At 37.7% G+C, this 26116-nt stretch overlaps 1 protein-coding gene across 1 annotated transcript; it reads right to left on the bottom strand.

Annotated features, from left to right (window-relative positions):
• Positions 1-8269: 8269 nt before the first annotated feature.
• On the bottom strand, positions 8270-8553 carry LOC118017746 (ATP synthase membrane subunit DAPIT, mitochondrial-like). Its single transcript, XM_035015924.1, has one exon. It carries the CDS (start codon positions 8551-8553, stop codon positions 8377-8379), a length of 177 nt encoding a protein of 58 aa, XP_034871815.1. The 3' UTR covers positions 8270-8376.
• Positions 8554-26116: the final 17563 nt, after the last annotated feature.

The following is a 26116-nucleotide window of genomic DNA, read 5'->3' as shown; positions in this document are numbered from 1 at the left end:
TTTGTTCTTCCAATTCATGAGCATGGAACGTTTTTCCATTTCTTTGTGTCTTCCTCTATTGCTTTCAAGAGTATTTTATAATTTTCTGAGTACAGATCCTTTACCTCTTTGGTTAGGTTTATTCCTATGTATCTTATGGTTTTGGGTGCAATTGTAAATGGAATGGACTCCTTAATTTCTCCTTCTTCTGTCTTGTTGTTGCTATATAGGAATGCCACTGATTTCTGTGCATTGATTTTATATCCTGCCACTTTACTGAATTCCTATATGAGATCTAGCAGTTTTGGGGTGGAGTCTTTGGGGTTTTCCACATAAAGTATCATATCATCTGCAAAGAGTGAGAGTTTGAATTCTTCTTTGCCAATTCAGATGCCTTTTATTTCTTTTTGTTGTGTGATTGCTGTGGCTAGGACTTCTAATACTATGTTGAATAACAGTGGTGATAGTGGACATCCCTGCTGGGTTCCTGACCTTAGGGGGAAAGTCTCAGTTTTTCCCCATTAAGAATGGTATTCGCAGTGGGTTTTTCATAGATGGCTTTTATGATATTGAGGTATGTACCCTCGATCCCTATACTTTGAAGAGTTTTAATCAAGAAAGGATGCTGTACTTTGTCAAATGCTTTTTCTGCATCTATTGAGAGGGTCATATGGTTCTTGTTCTTTCTTTTATTAATGTATTGTATCACATTGATTGATTTGCAGATGTTGAACCAACCTTGTAGCCCAGGGATAAATCCCACTTGGTTGTGGTGAATAATCCTTTTAATGTACTGTTGGATCCTATTGGCTAGTATTTTGGTGAGAATTTTTGCCTCTGTGTTCATCAAGGATATTGGTCTGTAATTCTTTTTGATGGGGTCTTTGTTTGGTTTTGGGATCAAGGTAATGGTGGCCTCATTAAACAAGTTTGGAAGTTTTCCTTCCATTTCTATTTTTTGGAACAGTTTTAGAAGGTAGGTATTAATTCTTCTTGAAATGTTTGGTAGAATTCCCCTGGGAAGCCATCTGGCCCTGGGCTCTTGATTCTTGGGAGATTTCTGATGACTGCTTCAATTTCCTTAGTGGTTATAGGTCTGTTCAGGTTTTCTATTTCTTCCTGATTCAGTTTTGGTAGTTGATACATCTCTAGGAATACATCCATTTCTTCCAGTTTATCTAATTTGCTGGCATAGAGTTGCTCATAATATGTTCTTATAATTGTTTGTATTTCTTTGGTGTTGGTTGTGATCTCTCCTCTTTCATTCATGATTTTGTTGATTTGGGTCCTTTCTCTTTTCTTTTTGATTAGTCTGGCCAGGGGTTTATCAACCTTGTCAATTCTTTCAAAGAACCAGCTCCTAGTTTCATTGATCTGTTCTACTGTTCTTTTGGTTTCTATTTCATTGATTTCTGCTCTGACCTTTATTACTTCTCTTCTCCTGCTGGGTTTAGGCTTTATGTACTGTTCTTTCAACAGCTCCTTTGGGTGTAGGGTTAGGTTTTGTACTTGAGACCTTTGTTGTTTCTTGAGAAAGGCTTGTATTGCTATATACTTTCCTCATAGGACTGCCTTTGTTGCATCCCCAAGGTTTTGAACAGTTGTGTTTTCATTTTCATTGATTTCCATGAATTTTTAAAATTCTTCTTTAATTTCCTGGTTGACCCATTCATTCTTTAGTAGGATGCTCTTTAGCCTCCATGGATTTGAGTTCTTTCTGACTTTCCTCTTATGATTGAGTTCTAGTTTCAAAGCATTGTGGTCCAAAAATATGCAGGGAATGATCCCAGTCTTTTGGTACTCGTTGAGACCTGATTTGTGACCTAGGTTTTGATCTCTTCTGGAGAATGTTCCATGGGCACTAGAGAAGAATGTGTATTCCGTTGCTTTGGGATGGAATGTTCTGAATATATCTGTGAAGTCTATTTGGTCCAGTGTGTCATTTAAAGTCTTTATTTCCTTGTTGATGTTTTGCTTAGACAATCTGTCCTTTTCAGTGAGGGGGGTGTTAAAGTCCCCCACTATTATTGTATTGTTGTGATGTGTTTCTTTGCTTTTGTTATTAATTGCCTTATATAATTGGCTGGTCCCCTGTTAGTGGCATAGATATTTACAATTGTTAGATCTTCTTGTTGGATAGACCCTTTAGGTAGGATATAGTGTCCTTCCTCATCTCTTCTTACAGTCTTTGGTTTAAAATCTAATTTGTCTGATAGAAGGATTGCCACCCCAGCTTTCTTTTGGTGTCCATTAGCATGGTAAAAGGTTTTCCACCCCCTCACTTTCAATCTGGATGTGTCTTTGGGTCTAAAATGAGTCTCCTGCAGACAGCATATCGATGGGTCTTGTTTTTTAATCCAATCTGATAGCCTGTGTCTTTTGATTGGGGCATTTAGCCCATTTACATTCAGGGTAACTATTGAAAGATAGGAATTTAGTGCCATTGTATTGCCTGTAAGGTGACTGTTACTGTATATTGTCTGTGTTCCTTTATGGTCTATGTTGCTTTTAGGCTCTCTCTTTGCTTTCAATATTTCTTGTGGGCTGGTTTCGTGTTTGCAAATTCCTTTAGTTTTTGTTTGTCCTGGAAGCTTTTTATCTCTCCTTCTATTTTCAATGGCAGCCTAGCTGGATATAGTATTCTTGGCTGCATATTTTTCTCAATTAGTGCTCTGAATAGATCATGCCAGTCCTTTCTGGCCTACCAGGTCTCTGTGGGTAGGTCTATTGCCAATCTAATGTTTCTACCATTGTAGGTTACAGATATCTTCTCCAGAGCTGCTTTCAGGATTTTCTCTTTGTCTCTGAGACTCGTAAGTTTTACTATTAGATGTCGGGGTGTTGACCTATTTTTATTGATTTTGAAGGGGGTTGTCTGTGCCTCCTGGATTTTGATGCCTGTTTCCTTCCCCAAATTAGGGAAGTTCTCTGCTATAATTTGCTCCATTATACCTTCTGCCCCTCTCTCTCTTTCTTTTTCTTCTGGGATCCCAAGTATTCTAATGTTGTTTCATCTTATGGTATTGTTTATCTCTCGAATTCTGCCCTCGTGATCCAGTAGTTGTTTATTTCTTTTTCTCAGCTTCTTTATTTTCCATCATTCGGTCTTCTATATCACTAATTCTCTCTTCTGACTCATTTATCCTATCAGTTAAGTGCTCCCACTTTTGATTGCACCTCATTAATAGCCTTTTTGATTTTGACTTGGTTAGATTTTAGTTATTCTATTTCTCCAGCAAGGGTTTCTCTAATATCTTCCATGCTTTTTTCAATCCCAGCTAGTATCTTTAAAATCATCATTCTGAACTCTTTCGCTTCTCGGCCTTTTGGCTAAGATCAAGTGCATCATTCTGAACTCTAGTTCGGACATCGTACTAATGTTTGTATTGAGTAGGTCCCTGCAGTCGGTACTGCCTCTTGTTCTTTTTGTTGAGGTGATTTTTTTCCATCTTTTCATTTTGTCCAGAGGGGAATAGATGAATGAGAGAACAAAATGTAACAGGGTACCAACGTCCCCAGAAAGTATACTCTAAACAAATCAGAAAAGACCTGAAACCAGGGGAAAAGAAAGGGAAAGAAAGGAAAAAGAAAAAGAAAAAAAAGAAAGAAAAAGAAAAAGATAAGAACAAACAAAAACAGAACAAAACAAAAAAAAACAGAATATGACCAAATATGATCAGGCTGGTGCATAGATTGGTGCCACACACTAGATTTTGGGTGTATTTTGGTCTTTTAGAAGAAAGTGCCTTCCAAAATTTTAAAGAAAGAAAAACTTATATATGTACAAAAATAAGGGTTGATACGATGAAGGGATGGAATATGACTGTAAAGATTAAAATTATAAAAGATTTTGTAAAAGGAATTGATAAGAAGTTGTTTGAAAAAAGAAAAGAGGATTAAAAAAAAAGAAAAAAAAGGGAGAGAATGTGATCAGGCAGGGGAGTAGAAAGAAAACCATACACTACAGATTTATGATATATTTTGATCTGTTAGAAGAAACTATCTCAAAATTTTAAAGAGAGAACAACTTATATATATATATGCCAAAAATAAGGGTAACTACTATGAAGGGATAGAATATGACTCTAAAAATGAAAAATAATAAATGTTTTTAAAAAAAGGGATTGATAAGATGTTGGTTGAAAAAGGGAATAAGAAAAATTCAAAAAAAAAAAAAAAAAGACAGTTAAAAAGAAAAAAGTAACTTTGAAAGACTAAAGAATCTTGGTAAAAAAGCCATGAATTCTATGTGCAGTATTCCCCTAGCGCTGTAGTTCTACCATTCTCATTGATCGGTAAACTTGGTCTTGGCTGGCTGTTCTTGCTGATCTTCTGGGGAGGGGCCTGTTGCCGTGGTTCCCAAATGTCTTTGCCGAAGGTGGAATTGCCCCGCCCTTGCCGGTCTGGGCTAAGTAATCTGCTCAGGTTTGCTCACAGGAGCTTTTGTTCCCTGCAAGCTTTCCACACAGCTTTGGAGGATGAGTGGGTAAATGGCAGCCTCCCAATCTCTGCCCTGGAGGAGCCGAGAACTTGGGGCCCCACTCCTCAGTGCACACCCAGAGAAAAGCAATCACTCCCCTCTCCCCGGTCTCTGGCCGCCCTCCGTGCTCACCCAGTCCGTGACCGAGCGTTTCTATCTCTGGCACCCGACCCTGTGTGGAGTCTCCAAACCCAGCAGATCCCTGCTGTGTGCTCCTGTGTTGCTCTTCCCAGGGGAGGAAAGTGAGTCTCCCCGGATCTGCTGCTTTGGGTCCCTGCTGGAAGAGCAGTGGCCCGTATGCCGCGGGTCACAGTTTATGGCAACCCCGAGCTGAGAGCCCACTTCTCAGCTCCATCTGTGCAGCCGGCTTCCCTGCTCCGATACCTGGGAGCTCTGCCACACTCAGGCACCCCTGGTCTTTCTGTGACCCTGAGGGTACTGAGACCACACTGTCCCACGAGAGTTCCACTCCCCCCCACCCCGCTTAGCCACTGGAGCGACGTCCCTCAGTAGAGCAGACTTCTAAAAGTTCTGATGTTGTGCTCCGCTGCTCTATCATTTGCCAGAAGCGGCCAACAGAGGCCCCCACCCCCACCGTCTATCCTCCCAAATATCGCCTCGGATTCACTTCTCCGCATGTCCTACCTTCCAGAAAGTGGTCGCTTTTCTGTTCCGAGAGTTGTTGCTATTCTTTTCTTCGATCTCCTGTTGAGTTCATAGGTGTTTAGAATGTTTTGATCCCTATCCAGCTGAGTTCCTGGGACCAGAGGAAATCCAGGTCTCCTACTCCTCTGCCATCTTGCTCTGCCCCAAATGTAATATGTTTAAAACAATAAAGTTCTAGGATACAAACACCATCAGATTGTCTTTTCCATACAAACATTTCTGGTGGTTGTGAAAAAGTCATGCATGATTTGAAATGAATTTTTTGTTTTAAACAATAGTATTTTAATTCTTGATACAATTGCTAACAGCTTTCTTGTATTTTAGATCAATCTTCATCTGGCTTATATTCATAAAGTAAAAAGCATTTTAAAATGAAAACTGAAACATTTAATAACTGCAAGTATCGGGAGAGTGGTGGACTTTTGACAGTCTATACTTACTCTTTGCAAAAGATAAGGAATTTGGGCAAAGTTTTGGTTTAATCCTCCCCTGTAGCAGTAAACACAACTTTTGTCAACAAAAATTAAGGTTTTCCAAATACATTGCACCATTTTTCTCTAAGCTGTTTTGATCCAAATTTGTTTTTATAGTCTCTAAATAAACTAGGCACAGGTTTCTCCTATGTCTAAAGGCACTCATTCTTTTATTAGATATGACTAACCATAGACTGGCTTTGATTAATTGTTATAAAGAGAGGAGGATTTGTCCCAGATAGATAGTACTCCTTGAGAGCAAATACCTTCCTTTTTTTTTTTAATATTAATTAATGATGCCCATTTTTCCAAAATGCATTTACAGTAAAACCATCATAATTAACATCAATAGGGACATACAATCTTCCAAATGTGCTGCACTTTTGTATTTGAATTCCCATCTTATTTGAACTCTTTTGAATTCATCCTTGTTCTTAAAACTTAATATTCGTTTCCATTCCCCCCTGATTTTGCCCCTTTTCTTTCTTTTTATTTGTTTTAGAAGATTTTATTTATTTATTTATTTATTATTTATTTATTTATTATTTATTTATTTGAGAGAGAGAATGAGCAAGAGAGTGGGTGAGCATGAGCAGGGGGAGGGACAGAGGAGGAGGGAGAAGGAGACTCCCCACTGAGCAGGGAGCCAGACATGGGGCTGGATCCCAGGACCCTAGGATCATGACCTGAGCCAAAGGCAGATGCTTAACTGACTGAACTACCCAGGTGCCCAGATTTTCCCCTTTTCTTAAATAAAATCATTTTCAAGCTCTTCTTCTATAGGGAACTTAGAGACCTCCTCACTTTGGTTCTTGACCTGTTTCTTAGAGAAAATATTATTTTGAATATACTGAATTTACAAATTTATTCATTAAATTATCATGTTTCACTTCCATTTTTTTTGTTAAATTCCCAACTTTTAGCCAAGGAAATAAAAGTGTCAGTAATGATAAAACTATAATGAAAATACACAAATTAGGGATATAGTACAATTATAATATGCTTAAGTGCTACATGATATTTTTACAGAATATCATTCTGAATTCATGTTATGATTGTTCATACACTGCACATCCTTACTTAGGGGTATTTGATCAGTTGGTTTGTGTACATGCCTAAGTTGTCAAATATTTGTCAGTCATCCTGTGATATCAACAACAATAAATACTAGTTGTTTTTTTTTTTTTTTTTTTCCAGTATAAACTAAACAGTGCTACCACTGATAAGGTACAAGGGCCAGATGTTTAAACTGAGAGTATCACATGCATAGAAAATTAATGTATTTCATTAGGCTTTTAAAAATCTTGAAAATCTCATAAGAATGCTATTCAAGATTAATTGTAAAAGATGTGGAAGAAGTTCTACTGATGCCTGGGTAAGACTGACCAGCTCCCAAAGAAAACCCTAGAGGGTAGCAGTTCTCAGGTGAATTTACTGTAGTCCAAACTAGGGCCATGCAGTTTTCAGGCTAAGAAACCTGATTTGTCATCACTCTAGAGAGGAGCTATCATTTTGAAGGGCAGACTTATTAACTTCTTTCACAAAGACTAAAGTATAAAGGCTAGGCTATCAATATATCAATTTACATTGAGAATTATAAATTCCAAAGTGGAGGGATAGATGGTTTATCTAACCAGTGCATTCTCCCCCTATAGATAGATAGATGGGAAATTAAAATTTAACAGGCAATTTGCTTACTGAGCCAACATCCAGAAGAGAAGGATTAGTTTTCATTTTAATGTTTAATATCATCTGTTAAAGATGCTACATTTGTCTACACAATGGAGATATGTCTGCCTGACTTAAGGAAAATGTTTGGACCAAGATGTAGCTTCCTAGGATAATAATTAACTGGGAGCTTCTTAGAGTCTCACCCTCCTCTTTTTTATTTCTAGTTGCTCACCAATCCAGCACCTCTTTCTTTCTTTAGGAAGACCTGGGAGATATGAAAACTCTTTTGGGTAATTTTTGCATTATCTTGATTGAATTACTTATATATTGGTTTAGTTATTTAGTTCTAAGGTAATAATTTGACTTACTCTAAGATTCTTCATTTGCAGTGTTTTTAAAACTGTTTTTGAATGTATACAAACACATGGATCAATCCTCTTCTGGCCTCTATGAGTCTCAAATGAATATAACTTAAAAACACAATCCCTTTTCTGAGTTTTAAATCATTCATTTTCCAATGCAAACATCATGTTTTTTATGTCTTTTAAACAAATTATACAAATTTAAAGTATCTAGAATTTAACTGCTCTTGTATTCCAAAAATGCTATTTCTTCTTTTGTATTCTCTTCAATATTATCATTCATTCCTTCCCTCAGTTAATGGAAAAGATTATTAGGATTTTCATCAACTACTGTATTTGTGGAAGTGTATTGTCTCTTCTACAGATTTTCTCTTTAATACACTCTATGATGTATCTAGGGAAATGCTGAGAAGTTAAGGAGTTTACCCAAAGAATACAGTCTTGTAGCTACACTTAAGCCCATTCTTTCTGACTCCAAAGATCTTAATTATACTTTTATGTCACAATTCTTCTAGACATCATCACTGCCTAAGCAATCACCCAAATTAAATCCTTAAAAGGATTCTCAACAGCCCATTTTCTCTCATTACCCTTATCTCTTGTGCTCAAATTCTATTTTTATTTCTTCTTCTTTTTTTTTTTCCAGGTTCATAATTTATTGTACAAATTGAGTATCACATGATGACTTGACATTAGCTTCTCCAGGCATGGGAACTTAACAGATGAGGTACAGGTTAAAATTTGTTTATGTTGCTTTCACAGCTGGTGTTTTTTTAGACCTTAACTTGAAGTATAAGATCATCAAAGCAATGCCTCCATATGTGACCAGTACACAATTCATTCTACCTGTGAGAGTATAAGAGTTGAAATATTTTTTGATACCAGTGAAATGGAACTGAGCATCAGTTTCTGGACCTGCCATGATTCCTTTTACCACTGCCTTATTATTCTTTTCATTATCTTCTACTTAGATCCCGATATTATTATCCTATCTCACGTCATTTTCTGTAGCCTGAAGCTAAGCTGGCTTCTATTATATTGTTATATGTAGCCATCTTAAATTTAAATCTGATCTGGTCATAGTCTCACTTTAAGTTCTCAAAGGACTTTTGTTGCCCCACTGATTAGGTATTTAGGTTGGCATATATTCCTTTTGTTCTCTCCTACCTGTGTCAGTTACCACTCTCCTTTTACCTAAACATTCTACTTTCTACTTCCATGCTCTCTTTAACAACTTCAAACTTTGTACATCCACTTCTCCCCACCATAACCTTTTTCTCTTTGGCAAAAGCCAATTATTAATAACCAAAAATAAGTTTAATGAGTGCCTACAATTTTTGATGCACTGTGCTAAAAGTTATTGAATTTTATTCACAAATAATCCTATGAGCTTGTATTATTGTTACATTTTACAGATTAAGAAATTATGACTCACAGAAATAATTTGTCGCAAGTCTCATATCTGATAATTTATACAACCTAGACATAAGGATTCATACTTTCCATGACAACAGAAAATAAAATGTACTCATCACTCTAAGATAGAAAGCTTTTAAGAGTTAAATATGGGGGCGCCTGGGTGGCTCAGTCGTTGGGCGTCTGCCTTCGGCTCAGGTCATGATCCCAGGGTCCTGGGATTGAGTCCCACATAGGGCTCCCTGCTCAGCAGGAAGCCTGCTTCTCCCTCTCCCACTCCCCCTGCTTGTGTTCCTGCTTTCGCTATGTCTCTCTCTGTCAAATAAATAAATAAAAAATCTTAAAAAAAAAAAAGAGTTAAATATGGAATTTCCAACACTGTAATAAAAAATTCAGATAAAATAGAATGTTCAAAATGAAAAAAGTAAACATATAAATTATTTATAAAAATAATAGTGCGCATTATAAAAATAAACAACTCAATTGAAAATGGGATTTATGAAATGAACTGAATTTATAATATATGGTTGCATTAATGAAAAAATCTATATTATAAAGAAAAGAATGTGTAGCATGATTAATAATGACTCTATTATGCCAAAAAAGTTATTGGGATCATAAAAGACGTATCAATATTTCTTGTAATTTTAAAGTTCAGCTCAACTTTCACTTGTGGATGCTATTAGAAAAAAAATGAAAATGCATTAAGATAGATGTCCTTTTAGAAATCATCAGGGCATCTAAAGTAAATCAAAAAATCATTTTCAATGTTTCTTACTGAAATCCCATACTAGTATTTATGGCTGAATAAGGCCTTAAATATTTTTTTTCTAAAACACAATGGTATATATTTTAATACATTACAGAACATTTATAAATTAGTGCTGTCCCACTGGCTCAAGACCTTGGAGAAATTTAAGGCAGAGATTCAGAAGCTATTTGCCATTCACCAAGTCACACAGATTACTTGTTGTATCCCTTTGTGGTTTGAGTGTGCATTAAAGACCAAATCCTATTCATCACAATTTATTTTTAAATACCCATTGTGAGTCTTGGTTTTTGTTTTTACAAAGTGGATGGAAATAGCAAGGAAAGAACTAAAAATGTGATACCTCTGTAACTTGGCCACTGCATTCACTTGCTGTCTCCGAAGGTGTTCTCATGTATCCATGGAGGCCAGCTCAGCCTTCCAAGAGGCAGATTAGCACTGTTGGGCAGATTAGCACTGTTGGTTTTCTTGTTCTGGCACTTTGGATTGCCATGGGTTTATCTTTTGCCACTTGTTTCTTTAGATCTAATGGCAGTGCCATGCATATTTCTTTATATCTTTAAGCTCCATTTGTTTTTGTCTTGCTCTCAGGCTTCTGATGAACTTCTTGTCTTGCTACTTATTTTTTGTATAAGATTTCAGGTTGAATATCTGATCCCGCTCTATCATCTGACCTGCTTCCTTTACCTGCTTGATCATTTTTCCTTTTCCGTGTTCTTACTGCCAACACAATTACATAATTAACTCCCTCTCTCCCTGCACACACACAGAGTTGATTGGGAAATGTGAATTAGAAATTCCACTACCCCTACCATCAGAAAACAATACGGAATTTGGACATAAAATACATATTAACCTATAAAATCAATACATAGATGAAATCAGAGATACAGAGTCAACTTAAAGAAACGTAGCTCCCACTCATTTGGTTAGTAATATGATATAGAAAAAAAGAGTACTATTATATCTAGTATTCAATGCTTATATCTTTTTGTCCAAAAAAATAATAAGTAGATATAATGACATTCTTAGCCTACAATTTTATCATGATGTCATGAAAAATTTCTTTTTTTTTTAAAGATTTTATTTATTTATTTGAGAGAGAGAGAATGAGAGAGAGCAGGAGAGGGAGGAGGGTCAGAGGGAGAAGCAGACTCCCTGCTGAGCAGGGAGCCCGACGCGGGACTTGATCCCGGGACTCCAGGATCATGACCTGAGCCGAAGGCAGTCGCTTAATCAACTGAGCCACCCAGGCGCCCCGTCATGAAAAATTTCTAACATAGGTAACATGCTTGGTTGTTGTTATATCCTGGAATAAGGGTAGTCACAGCTGTAATGCACCTAGCTGCTTCTACAGGTATATCATCATCTGGTGATGGATTTTCTACACTAGTCAATAATGAGGTGCTAGTGAAGTTTCCATGTCTGTTAAGGAGGAGTTTGTTCTATAGCTCCTTCAAATACTGGTTCAGTTCACTTTCCCTTAAAAGGAAATTTGAAGAAGGTAAAGCACTCAGATTGTTTGCTTGATTGTTTCTAAAATTAATATTGCCAGTGCTCTAGAAGGTTGAAAGTGAGCATTGGTGGAGATACTGGGGATTGAGGAATTGGCCCCATGCCCTGGAGTTACCTGCTTTGCTAGGAGCAACACCTTACTGCTTAGGCCTGGAAATTGCTGACTCGTGCATTGTCTTCTTTCCCAACTCAGGCCCATCTCACTCCTGTTACTCTTTCCTATTACAGTTTTCCCTCTTTGTTCCATGCCTTTCCTAGGTTCTGCTAACTCCTCCTGTTGAATTACTCCCATCTCACTTTCCATCAGGCCCTTCCTATTTTTATTGTTTCAGCCTCTTGAATCTGCTCCTACCTTCAGCTTTGATGTTATGAAGACTGGTTTTTCCATCCAGTCTGTTGATTCTCCTGGAGAAGCAAGATGAGCTTCATCTACCAGAGGGGTGAGGGACAAGGCTAGACATGGTAGGAAGGCTAGGTCTCTTCCTTGTAGTGTGGTTGGGTTTATCTTATGGTAACTATAATTTTAAAACAGACCTCATTCTTTGAGGATGAAGTCTCCTTTCCAATACCTTTCTTACTGATCTGGGTGACAAATCCCTCTTATTAACATAATTCTGATCCCATTGTGAGAAAAGAGTAACTGTCACTTCATTTTGTGAAAAGAGCACTTCCCCCTTTCTTTATCTGAATTACATTACAAAACCTCCTCCATGGTAACATGGTGCTGTGTCCACATGGCTTTACTCTAATAACTAAATTTCTCTTTAGCCAGAGTATAAGACAAAAGAAGAAGGTAGGAGTTGAAGTGTGACTATCAAACAGAGCTGTGACATGAGGCCTCTCCACCTGGCTTGGGCCTCCCACAGCATAGCAAATAGGTCCTGAGGGGAAGTCAAAGAGGCAATGTGCAGATAACAAGTGTTCCATGAAAACTAGACAGGAGCTTTGTGGCCTTTATTGACCTAGACTCAAAAGTTACACAGCAGCACTTCCACCTTTGAGTCCCTAAGGCCAGACCAAATGCATGTGATGAGAATCAGGCTCCACATCTGGATGGGGCTCTAGCAAGGTCACTTTGCAGAAAAGCATGCAAGATAGGAGATACAGTTCAGTTACTTTTAGAAAATGCAATCTGGGACGTAAGTCGTACCTGCTGGGATCTGTTCAAGTTCCTGATCCACAGAATCCATAAGCATAATAGAACAGTTATTGTTTTACAGCATTAAGTCTTGGGGTAGTTTGCCATGTGGCAATAGACAACCAGAACAGAAGTGTTTGAGAGCATCACTGCTGTAACATTTCCTGTTGCTGCAGGCAGCACGCCACAGCTGACCCATATAGCCCAGCTGAAGTACTCACAGCTTGCAGTCAATGAAATGAGATTCATGATGTTCTAACCTTGGAAAATATAATGCAGACTTTATTTGAATGCCACTGAAGCCACTATTATGGGGGAAAAACAGATGGTTCCAGATGACTCTGAGCTTCCCTTATTCGGAGTCTCAATATGTACCCATTGAGCTCTTTGCTACACTCTTCCCTCTACTGCTACTTACCTGAGGACCCTCTAAGGGAGATACATCAGGTAAGACTTCTGGTCGTGGCAATCCTGATCTTTGCCCTCCATTATGCTTTTGCTTTATTTTTTCATTGGAAAATAGAAGAAGACTGTTAAGTTATCATGATATGTATAGAAAGCATTGACATTACTTCCTACTTGCTTTTTTTCCCACATATTTTATCAATATTCAAAAGTACATGTTAACTGTAGTTTCTTCACAGTCTAGCCCAGCATCCCTTGCTACATAAAGTTTAGTTTTACTCTAAAACTCAGTAAGAAGCCAACTAGTTATAACTTGACATCACATGTAGCCATTCTATAGCAAAAGAAGATATATGCATGTGTGTGTGTGGGGGGAAGTGATTATATATATGCTATATACATAAATGAATATAGATTGTGTATATATATGTAGCAATATATTAACGTGTGTATACATATACTAGCATATGCACATATATATGATTCCTCCTTGAAATTTTTTTCTTATTCTAAATTTGGAGTTCTGGTTTATTCTAATGAACTTGTAAGCTTTGTTATTTAGAGTCTATCTTTGAGATATTGATCCATTCTCTGTGCACTTGTTCAATCAAGATTCTGGCCATAAAATACTCTGGACTGTGAGGGATTAAATAAGACAGGTTTCATCTCAAAAGGGCTCTAGGTAGTTAACTTGAAATTCTTACTATGATTTTCCAATATCTTAGTGCATCTCTTTCTACTGTAAATGCATATTATCCAAAGAGTTGCAAAGTATATAGAAGATGGAAAGGGTTCCTTTTCAGTTTGATAATGTGCATTATTTTGTTTTCTAGTAAATCAAAACTACAGATCCATATAAAAAACATGAAACCTTCACTAATTTTTATCATCCTTCAAAATATGTATGACAATATGTCACATACTTCTAAGAATGTGTATATATGGATGATGTGTGTATGTATAAAATTTTGTATAATAGATTATCATAGAGCAAAGTACTTCTGGTTTCAGAACAAACACATGCATTTGAAATTAAACTTTTATGTAATAATTAGAAAAAATAAGTATATAATTGTAGGTATTGTATTTAAAACTATCCACAAAAATTATTCTGAAAGCTGCTTTTGTTTCAAACTGGAAAATGTTGTGACCATTTTCTCATGCCAATAATTGTAGAAATGTCTCAATATTTTTAATGGTTCTGAGTGTAGTGTTTAACAGCACAAACCTGAATTCATAATATACTTTACCTCCTACTATTGTTGTGACACTGAGCAAGTTAGTTAACCTCTGTGAGTTTAAGTTTTCCCATCTGTAAAATAAAGATAATAATGAGGGAATTAATGTAATGCTATGGAAATTTAAAAGTTAATCCATGTAAAGTGCTTAGAAAAGTGTCTGGTACATGGTAAACACTCACTAATGCTAATTGTAGTTATTAGTATTATCAGCCATAGAGGAGGTTACCATATATATATTTTCCATCTGTGACTTTAATGGATGGACAAACACATGGTTTCTGTGGCTACACCTGGACTGGAAGCTTTGGGAGACACTCCCCACCTGAAGCTTGACCCCCAGGAACTGGCAACCTCATAGGATTACAAATGGTCTTAAAACCATGTAGTCAGATTTCCAGATGGAGATTAGATTCATCATTTTGTGATTCATCAGTGAAAAAAAAAAAAAAGTTTTAGCACCTAAATCTAGACATGCAGTATCTATCAGTAGTCTGGCTAATTTCAATCACTCAGTCATAAATATGATTCCCTCCAAGTGTCCTGTCTCCTACCCATATTGTCCATGTCTTCTCTACTCCCTGATGCCTGGGCCTTAGGGGATTTTAGTTGGCTTCTGGGCTCATTTCCTGCCAGCTGGCATGGAAGGTAACCTGTGTCTCTAAGATGGAACAATTAGTAAGACCAGGATTTCCAAGTCATAGAGGCCTGGAGAATTGACCTGTAACTCTACAAACCTGAACTCCCATGGCTCTGGGGCAGAGAAAAGGTGTGGGAAAACCATACCCATGGTCAGGTGAACCAGGGAGTGAGTCCACATACCACACACACACAGACTAATGGCTAACATCTTAAGAAGGAAAAAATGGAACAAATGAGCAGGGAAGGGGCCACAAAGGGATTCCAACCCCCAGTCAATGACGTGTGTCCATCCATCACACAGAGAAGATCCAGTGCAGAAAGGGGTCAGAAACAGAGTTAGGAGGACCAGCTTACTCCATACTTGAAGGTGAACTCTCTAACCTCCCTATTGAACAGCTCTCCTTCCTATGTCAGCAGATCAGCGAGTTCTACCCGAATGGGTTGTCCCAGGTCTGGTTTATTCACCAGCCCATTGAGGGCCTCCAAGACGTGGCAGGTCTTGCTGTAAAGCTTCCAGTTATCGTTGCTGATGATAGGCAGGCAAAACTCTCTGCTGTTGCCCACATTAGGGTGGTAGATCCTGGTTGTGAATGTCACTGAAGGGGTTTGAACAGAGAGTCCTCAGGGAAGTTGATATGTACATTGAATTTCTTGAGGCTGGAGGCCATTTTCTCAGGCAGGAGGTGTACATGCCATACGAGGATGTTGGCACCACTGCTGAGCAGGTTCCACAGACAGGAGAGAAGCTTTGCCTGAAGATCCCACCACCGGCTTGCTTGCTGTCATCTCAGGACCAAATGTGGGCCTCTGGGGGACTTCAGCAGGATTATGCTTTGGCACAAGGAGATATATATATATCCAATTCACTAGCATGTGCATTTAAATTGTTTCCAGTTATTTTTGCTATTGTAAATGCTACTCTTATGGGCATACTTTTATGCATGTCTTCCATTCATGTCCTTTGTATGGGATAAAATTGGTGCATATTTTCAAGCCTTTTGATACAGTCCAATTGCCATCCATTTTTCACTCTCACTAGTAGTGTCCAAATAGGAAATTGAAACTTAATATATTTTAAGATATTTTAAAGTCATTTCCAAATATTTCAGTTTTATTGTTTTAAAATCTTATATACACAAAGGAGAATTTTAAAATGACTTTAAAGGAAAGTGCCATACATTTTGGTTGATATTTAAATAATTCAATGCTGCTAACTCATCTGCAAGTAAATTATTCATTTTGTTGATGACAACTTGAAAATTGTTTCATTCCTGTTGGTTGTGCTACATGCTTCTCAGTATGTACTTGGATCAATCCCTCCCTGGTTGTTAGTGATTATGGGCTCAGGACAGAGGACTTATTTCAAACTTTACCTAAACCAATAATAACTGTTAAGTAAATCTAACTGCCAGAAATGTCATGAAATCTGGCATTTCATAGCTAAATAATACACTGAAGACTTGGAGCTACACACTGTTAAAATCTATTCATACCCTTAGTCCCTTTGTTCCCATGGATGCCTGAGAATTATAGATACTGATTTTATTAAATATTTAACTTTCAGGATGTATTTGCTGTAATTAGAGTAGTTTCTTTCCTCCCTGCAATATCTGTTTGAAAGCATTTATCTCAACCCCCAACCAAAAGATAAATTATTTGAAAAAGCTTTCAAATTCAGTTTGGAATAACAAAATAATTCAATATAAGCTGATGTAAAAAAATAAAATAGTCTCAATTTTGTTCTTATTGCTGGCCTTTCCATGCTTCTTGATTTAGTGGTCATCATAAAAAAGTGAGTTAACTGTTTTATGTCATATAGTGCAGATAGTATCTTCACTGTAAGGAGACCTCTTTAAAAGAAAGAACCCTGAGACAGCTTTGACAATGAGTCAAGTTGGAAAGTTTACACTCTTCCTGGGGTCTTCATGTTCTGCTGGTTGTCAGGTGCAAAACATCTGCTCTGCAAGTTATTGATGTCACACAGCAGCAGGGGAAGAACATTTGATTTTCCATAATTGATTTTATTCTTTATGGTGTGGATGTCTGTCTATACTTTTGCAGGAGGTCTTAATGGAATTTTATAGATTTTTTTTTAAATGTAGACAGTCATACTTACATTTTCATGCATTCAGTTTGCCAGAGGTGAAATTGCCAAGGTAAATAGGAGGCTAATAGGGGAGACCTTGTATTCCCAGAGCCTGAAGGGAACCAGTCAGAGACCAAACAATTAGTGGTTACTTGTGCATGTCAGACGCTCCAGAGAACATACAGTCAATTATTAAATGGGTTTTGCTGCCAGGTGAATGTACTTCAGTGTAGGCAGTAATGAAATTGGAATCAAGCTGATGACTTGCCATTTTTTGCTGAGGAGTAAAATAGGGAGTTGGTAGAGAACTGTTATCTGCAAATTAAACCAAAATGATCATTGGCTTGACATGAATGAATTACTTTTTTTTTTTTTTCCTTAAGAAAAAACTCCTTAACGCAGTATGGGTTAACTTCTTAAGTTTTTTTTTTCCTAAAGATTTTATTTATTTATTTGAGACAGAGAGAATGAGAGAGACAGAGAGCACAGGAGAGGGGGGAGGGTCAGAGGGAGAAGCAGGCTCCCTGCTGAGCAGGGAGCCCGATGCGGGACTCGATCCCAGGACTCCAGGATCATGACCTGAGCCGAAGGCAGTCGCTTAACCAACTGAGCCACCCAGGAGCCCTTAAGTTTTGTTAATGGTTTCAAGATAACCCCAATAAAATGTTCTATGTTAACTGAAAGTTTGTTTTTTAATATTAAAAAAGCATAAACAACAACTAGGGCCCGCCACTTGGCAGCAAGCCATCCATATCCATCTTCTTCTCTTTTGCCTCCTACATGCTCGCCTGTCCTAATAATAAGCATTGTTTTAATGAATCACTTACTACTTTATTGATTGACCTTAAGAACTTGGTCAATTTTTACTTGATTGAAACCATTAATTTAGAAAGTGTACATTGCAGTTTAGTCCAAATCAGTTACAAAACATTAATAAGGACAATAATAGCATTCCTGCCCTCATTAGAATCCATCAAGTCTCAATTGCTTAATAAGGCTCTATTAGTAAAAACTTGAAGCAAATAGCACTTAAATCCTGAGGAAATGTAGAACCATGCAAGGGTATTACAGTAATAGTCATAGTCTTACCTGATGGAGCACAAAGAGAAAGAAACTCAGCTCCCAAACTTATATAATGTGTTTCTGGGGTAGGACTGCAAAAGGGTCAACCCCACCCACCCTGGCCATAGAAACTCTGATTCAAAAAAGAAGAATGTGAATTTATATATGACTTGCTTAAGTAGTTTGTGTGTTAATGAAATTGGCACACTTTAATAGGAGAGATCATAATAATCCCCCTCTCCTAGCCCCATGTAAGGGACAATTTTGCAGTTTGATCATAAGACTTTTTTATAAGGAGGAATTTCTTAGCTGGTGACAAACTAATTTTAGGCAAAATTAAATTGAAGAAAATGAACAGATGTCCAAGCAGTGGATTTTTGAACTTAACTCTTTTAATTGATGGCAAATGTCACAGAAAGCCATCCACTATTTTTTTCTTAGAACTGAAAAAGAGAAAAACAAGATTTTATGGTTGAATATTTCAAACACCACCTCTAAAATTCATGTCATGTCAGGTGTGCCACATCAAGAAAAAAGACCAGAAAATCCAAGAGAATTTATTTTATAAAAAATACAATACAGGGATACTTTAGAAACATGATGTAGGAGTTTAAAAAATAATATTCCAGAATTCAGAGTCATGCAAACAAACTGAAGATGCCTTTTTATACCTTGAAAACATTTTAATTTTTTTAATTTTTTTAATTTTTGAAGATTTTATTTATTCATTCGAGACACAGAGATAGAGAGAGAGCACAAGCAGGGGGAGAGGCAGAGGGAGAAGCAGGCTCCCCACTGAGCCAGGAGCTGGACATCGGGCTCGATCCCAGGACCCTGGTATCATGACCTGAGCCAAAGGCAGACGCCCAACCATCTGAGCCACCCAGGGGCCCCTTGAAAACATTTTTAAATCAATAACAAAAACAATTCAAAATAAAACAAATAAAAACTATAATAAAAGCAAATTTAATTTTTTTTTTATTTTTTCCAATTAAAATTTTTATTTTACTGAAAAATTTTTATTAAGGTGAAATTTTCCATCTACATTTTTTTTAGGTCTTTTTTTTTTTTTTTTTTAATTATGTTATGTTAGTCACCATACAATATATCATTAGTTTTTCATGTGGTGATCCACAATCCATTGTTTTCGTATAACAGCCAGTGCTCCATTCAGTGCGTGCCCTCCATTCATCTGTTGAAGGGCATCTTGGCTCTTTCCACAGTTTGGTTATTGCAGACATTGCTGCTATGAACACTTGAGTGCATATGGCCCTTCATTTCACTACATCTGTGTCTTTGGGGTAAATACCCAGGAGTGCAATTGCTGGGTCATAGGGTAGCTCTATTTTTAAATTTTTGAGGCACCTCCACACTGTTTTCCAAAGTGTCTGTACCAACTTGCATTCCCGCCAAGAGGGTTCGCCTTCCTCCACAACCTCTCCAATATTTGTTGTTTCTTTCCCTGTCCATTTTTGCCATTCTAACTGGTGTAAGGGTATATCAGTGTGGTTTTGATTTAGATTTCCCTAATGGCTAATGATGATGAACATTTTTTCATGTGTCTATTAGCCATTTGTATGTCTTCTTCACAGAAGTGTCTTTTCATATCTTCTGCCAATTTTTTGACTTGATTTTCTGTTTCTTGGGTGTTGAGTCTGAGAAGTTCTTTATAGATCTTGGATACCAGCCCTTTACCTGTAGTGTCATTTGCAAATATCTTCTCCCATTCTGTGGGTTGCCTCTTTGTTTTGTTGACTGTTTCCTTTGCTGTGCAGAAGCTTTTTATCTTGATGAAGTCCCAAAAGTTCATTTTTGCTTTTGTTTCACTAGCTTTTGGAGACGTTTCTTGAAAGAAGTTGCTGTGGGCGATGTCAAAGAGGTTACTGCCTATGTTCTTCTCTAGGATTTGGATGGATTCCTGTCTCACATTGAGGTCTTTCATCCACTTTGAGTTTATCTTTGTGAATGGTGTTACAGAATGGTCGAGTTTCATTCTTCTGCATGTGGCTGTCCGATTTTCCCAACACCATTTATTGAAGAGACTGTCTTTTTTCCATTGCATGTTTTTTTCTGCTTTGTCGAAGATTATTTGACCATAGAGGTGAGGGTCCATATCTGGGTTCTCTATTCTGTTTTTGTCTATATGTCTGTTTTTGTGCCAGTACCATGCTGTCTTGGTGATCACAGTTTTGTAATATAGCTTGAAATCGGGCAACGTGATGCCCCCAGCTTTGTTTTTCTTTCTCAAAATTTCCTTGGTGATTTGGGATCTTTTCTGATTCCATACAACTTTTAGGATTGTTTGTTCCAGCACTTTGAAAAATGTCATTGGAATTTTGATCGGGATGGCATTGAAGGTATAGATTGCTCTGGGTAGCGTAGACATTTTAACAATGTTTATTCTTCTGATCCATGAGCATGGAATATTTTTCCAAGTTTTTGTGTCTTCTTCAATTTCTTTCATGAGTGTTCTGTAGTTCCTAGAGTATAGATCCTTTACCTCTTTGGTTAGGTTTATTCTGAGGTATCTTATGGTTTTTGGTGCTATTGAAAATGGAATTGTTTCTCTAATTTCTCTTTCTACAGTTGCATTGTTAGTGTATAAGAAAGCAACTGATTTCTGTGCATTGATTTTGTACCTGCCACATTACTGAATTGCTGGATGAGTTCTAGTAATTTGGGGGTGGAGGCTTTTGGGTTTTCCACATAAAGTATCACATATCTGTGAAAAGAGAGAATTTGACTTCTTCTTTGCCAATTTGAATACCTTTTACTTCTTTTTGTTGTCTGATTGCTGTTGCTAGGACTTCTAGTACTATGTTGAACAATAGTGGTGAGAGTGGGCATCCTTGACGTGTTCCTGATTTTAAGGGAAAGGCTCTCAGCTTTTCCCCATTGAGGATGATATTTGCTGTGGGTTTTTCATAGATGGATTTTATGAACTTGAGGAATGTTCCCTCTATCCCTATACTCTGGAGAGTTTTAATCAGGAAAGGATGTTGTATTTTGTCAAATGCTTTTTCTGCATCAATTGAGAGGACCATATGGTTCTTCTCCCTCTTATTAATGTGTTCTTTCACATTGATTGATTTGCAAATGTTGAACCACTCTTGCATCCCGATGATAAATCCCACTTGGTCATGGTGCATGATCCTTTTAATGGAAAGGATCCTATTAGCTAGGATTTTGTTGAGGATTGTGGAATCCATATTTATCAGGTATATTGGTCTGAAATTCTCCTTTTTGATGGGGTCTTTGCCTGGTTTGGGGATTAAGGTAATGCTGGCCTCATAGAACGAGTTCAGAAGTTTTCCTTGTGTTTCTATTTTTTGTAACAGCCTCAGGACAATAGGTATTATTTCTTCTTTGAATGTTTGGTAGAATTCCCCAGGGAATCCATCAGGCCCTGGACTCTTGTTTTTTGGGAGGTTTTGATCACTGCTTCAATCTTGTTACTGGTTATTGGCCTATTCAGGTTGTCAATTTCTTCCTGTTTCAGTCTTGGCAGCTTATAGGTTTCCAGGAAGGTCTCCATTTCACCCAGAATGCTCAGTTTATTGGCATATAGTTGTTGATAATAATTTCTAATAATTGTTTCTATTTCCTTGGTGTTAGTCGTGATCTCTCCCCTTTCATTCATTTTTTTTTTTTTTAATTTGGGTCCTTTCTCTTTTCTTTTGGATAAGTCTGGCCAGTGGTTTATCGATCTTATTAATTCTTTCAAAGAACCGGCTTCTAGTTTCGTTGATCTGATCTACTGTGTTTCTGGTTTCTAATTCACTGATCTCTGCTTTAATCTTAATTATTTCTCTTCTAATATGTGGCTTAGGCAATGTTTGTTGCTTTTTCTCTAGTTCTTTAAGGTGTAGAGTTAGTTGGTGAATTCGGAATTTTTCTATTTTTTTGAGTGAGGCTTGGATGGCTATCTATTTCCCCCTTAGGACTGCCTTTGCAGTATCCCATAGGTTTTGGACCAATGTGTTTTCATTCTCATTGATTTCCATAAATTGTTTAAGTTCTTCTTTGATTTCCTGGTTGACCCAAACATTCTTGAGCAGAGTGGTCTTTAGCTTCTAAGTGTTTCAATTTTGCCAATTTTTTTCTTGTGATTGAGTTCCAGTTTTAAAGCATTATGGTCTGAGAATATGCGGAGAATAAGATCAATCTTTTGGTATTGATTGAGACCTGATTTGTGACCCAGTATGTGGTCTATTCTGGAGAAAGTTCCATGTGCACTCGAGAAGAATGAGTATTCTGTTGTTTTAGGGTAGAATGTTCTGTATATATCTATGAGGTCCATCTGGTCCAATGTATCATTCAAAGTTCTTGTTTCCTTGTTGATTTTCTGCTTAGATGATCTGTCCATTGCTGAGAGTGGAGTATTGAGGTCTCCTACAATTAACGTATTGTTATCAATATGACTCTTTATTTTGGTTAACAGTTGGCTTCTGTAGATGGCGCTCCCATGTTGGGGGCATAGATATTTACAATTGTTGGATCTTCTTGTTGGATAGACCCTTTAAGAATGATATAGTGTCCTTCTGTGTCTCTAAGTACAGACTTTAGTTTAAAATCTAATTTGTCTGATATAAGAATTGCTACCCCAGCTTTCTTTTGAGGTCCGCTGACATGGAAGATGGATCTCCATCCCTTCACTTTCATCTGGATGTATCTTTAGGTTCAAAATGAGTCTCTTATAGACAGCATATGGATGGGTCCTGTCTTTTTATCCAATCTGCAACCCTGTGTCATTTTATGAGAGCGTTTAGGCCATTCACATTGAGAGTGATTATTGAAAGATATGAATTAATCATCATCATGTTGCCTGTGAAGATGTTGTTTTTATAGATTGTCCCTGTAAATTTCTGTTGTAGATCACTCTTGGGGTCTTTCTCCTTTTATAGAACCCCCCTTAATATTTCTTGCAGGGCCAACTTAGTGGTCACATATTCTTTCAGTTTCTGTCAGTCATGGAAGCTCTGCATCTCTCCATCCATTCTAAATGACAGCCTTGCCAGATAAAGTATTCTTGGCTGCATGTTCTTCTCGTTTAATACCCTGAATATGTCTTGCCAGGCCTTTCTGGCTTGCCAGGTCTCTGTGGATAGGTCTGACATTATTCTGATGTTCCTCCCTCTGTACATAAGGAATCTCTTCCCCCTAACTGCCCTTAAGATGGTTTCCTTGGTTCTAAGATTTGCAAGTTTTACTATTACATGCCGAGGTGTGGCCTGTTTTCCTTGATCTTGGGAGGGGTCCTCTCTGCCTCTAGGACACACATGTTTGTTTCATTCCCCAGATTAGGGATGTTCTCAGCTTTGATTTGCTCAAATACATCTTCTAGTCCTCTCTCTCTTCCTCCACTCCCTCCGGGATTCCAATTATTCTGACATTGGAACACTTCATGGTGTCACTTATTTCTCTGATTCTATTTTCCTGGATTCTGAATTGTTTTTCCCTATTTATCTATTATATTGTCTTCCAGGTCGCTTATTCGTTCTTCTGCCTCACTTACCCTAGCTTTTAGATTATTTAGATTGGATCGGATCTCATTGATAACATTTTTAAATTCTGCCAATTCAGCTTTCATCTGCCCTTAGAGACTCTATGTTGCCATTATTTGATTTCTCCATTCTAGCCATTGTCTTCACAATTTCTAGCCTGAATTCCATCTCCAACATCTTGGTTATATCTGCATCCATTTGTAAATCTGTGACATAAGTCATAATCTCTGAGTCTTTTTCTATTTTGGGTGTTGGTCCTCCTAGTCATTCTGTTGATGGGGTTTGAGTGAATGTATAGAGTCCAAATTATTGACCAGAACCCAAGCAAGATGCACCTGTTTTCTAGGGACCTTAGGGTTGCTGGCCTTTTGTTTCCCCCCCTGTCTTCTGGGGGAGGGGCCTGCTGAGCTGTTACTCAGGCAACCCTGTTTGGGCGGAGTTGCCCTGCCCCCTGTGGCGGGGGATGGGCTCAGTGGGAATCAGTCTTTGGGGTTTTGTTCTCTGGCAGCTTTCCCTGGTGGCTTTCCGTGTCTCTTCCACGAGTCAGAGCAGAAGAGACCGTTTCCAACCCTCTGCCTCAGAACAGAGAGACTGCAGTCTGTTCTTCAGTGAGCTCTCCAGGCCACACTGTCTCCATTTCTGTCCATGCTGCTATAAACTGCAGTGTCCTGGGTTGTGCGCCCCTCTGCAGCACCCCCAGCCCTGCCTCCAGGTCGGGGCACGTCTCTGCCCTTTGTGCTTCTAAAACCCCCAGCCCCTCCCAGTTCCCACGAGCCCTACAACACGACCCAGCTGCTCTGGGTTTCCGCCCCAGTGGCTGCCCTAAAGTCCTTTCCCTGCACTACTGGTCTGCGAGTCTTTGCCCTGTCCGAAGCACGCAAGGCTGTCGCTCACTGGCGGTGTAGGATCCCCAGGGACAGCTCCCTCCCGCTGCCATTTATCCTCTGATATCTGCCCGTGGAATCATGGCTCCCCGCTTTGTACCTCAAAACCAACCGCCTGTGATATTCTGTTTGTAGAGATCCAGATCTTCTTACATCTCAGGCTGTTTTCATGGGTGCTCAGAGTGGTCTGGTAGATATCCAGCTCAATTCTGTGGACCAGTTGAAATAGTGTCCCCTACTCCTCTGCCATCTTTCTTTCCGCATCTGCAAATTTAATTTCTAACACCAGAGGCTTAATCATAATTTTTAATAAAATGCAGCTGTATCTTTATCAACACATATCATGCCTGTGTTAATAAGGTATTTTAAAAATATCAAAAGAATAATTATTGTAAACAGGTAGAAGATTCAGATTTTTCCTGAAGTATTTTGTTCTAGTAGGAAGAAAATATTCTGGTAATATTACTTTTTTATATATACATTTTACTTTTAATTATAAATGATATACATCAGATATAAACAGAAAAAAAAAAACTACTACAAAGGTTAAAATTAAAATATGTATTTTTTTTTACATGGATATAATCAGAAGTTGTATACAGGATATTAATAACTAGTGAGTTAATATAATCCAAATATTTAAAAAATACGTGTTATTTGTATAATGAAGAGTTTGAAGTTGTCCAAAGAGAGTTCTTGTTTTTTCCTTCACCTTCTAGGAAGTAATCTCTTGACCCCTGGAATATTGTGCATGATAGGCATGTCATGGTTTACTTAAGAACTCTGGGTCTTACTGAATAGTTTTAACAATGTGACTTTGTGTGGGGGCTCTGGTTTGTGTGGTATGAATCATCCTAGAGACTGAAATCAGCCATGTGGGCAGTCAATCAATCTATCAATCATGCCTAGTAATGGAACTTTAATAAGAACTTTGGACACTGAAGCTTGGGTGAGTTTCTCTGGTAGTCAATAATCCACGAGTATTATCACATGTCAGTGTTGGAGGAGTGATGCATCCTAACTGCAGTTGGGGAGGACAATGGCAGGTCCACATCTGAATCCTCCTAGACTGTGATCTATGAATCTCTTACTTTGGCTGACCTTAATTTGTATCTTTTCTCTGTAAGAAATTTTAGCCGTGAATATAACATCTCTCAGTGAGTTCTATGAGTCTTTCAAGTGAATTATCAAATCTGATGGTGTTTGGGGGAAGCACATGAATTTGCAGTTGGTGTCAGAAGTGAGGACAATTCCAGAGATTCTGTGCTCTAACTTTGTGGTTGGTCTACACTTGTAATCTCTCTGCATATACTTCATGCCTCAAAAGTTTTATCTGTATGAAATGTAAACCATCCATGAGATCAATCTGGTATTTTGCAAACTACCAATTGTTGGCATGATATTTTTGGACACAGCTCTCACTACCTCAGTAATACCCAGTGTGAGCCATGCTTCTATATATGGAATTACATTAAGCTTTTTAAAAGTCTTCTCCATTAAGTTGATAGTCATTGTATAACTTTCATATACTAAGTATAGAAGAAATATCTTAATAACAGTAGTATATATTATACTCTCTCCCTCATATTTTTCCTTTTCCTTCTGACTTGATCATTTCAAGTGACTTGATCTTTGAGTTCAGTGATTTTTCTCTGCTAGATTGAGTCAGCTGTTGAAGCCCTCTATTGAATTTTTTAGTACAGTCATTGTATTCTTCAGCTCCATATTTTCTGTTTGGCTTGTTGTTGTTGTTGTTTTTTTATAGTTTCTCTTTGTTGTTCCCTTTGTTGAACTCATTTTTTTCATATTTTGTTTTCCTGATTTTG

The sequence above is a fragment of the Mirounga leonina genome, unplaced genomic scaffold (genome assembly GCF_011800145.1).
Source record: "Mirounga leonina isolate KUSES-001 unplaced genomic scaffold, KU_Mleo_1.0 Mir_106, whole genome shotgun sequence".
NCBI classification, from domain to species: Eukaryota; Metazoa; Chordata; class Mammalia; order Carnivora; family Phocidae; genus Mirounga; species Mirounga leonina.
This window is presented reverse-complemented; position numbering and strand designations above follow the sequence as displayed.

Excerpts from the sequence above, each read along its gene's own strand:
- LOC118017746 (XM_035015924.1), bottom strand. The coding sequence starts at position 8,553 with ATGGCAGGTCCAGAAACTGATGCTCAGTTCCATTTCACTGGTATCAAA.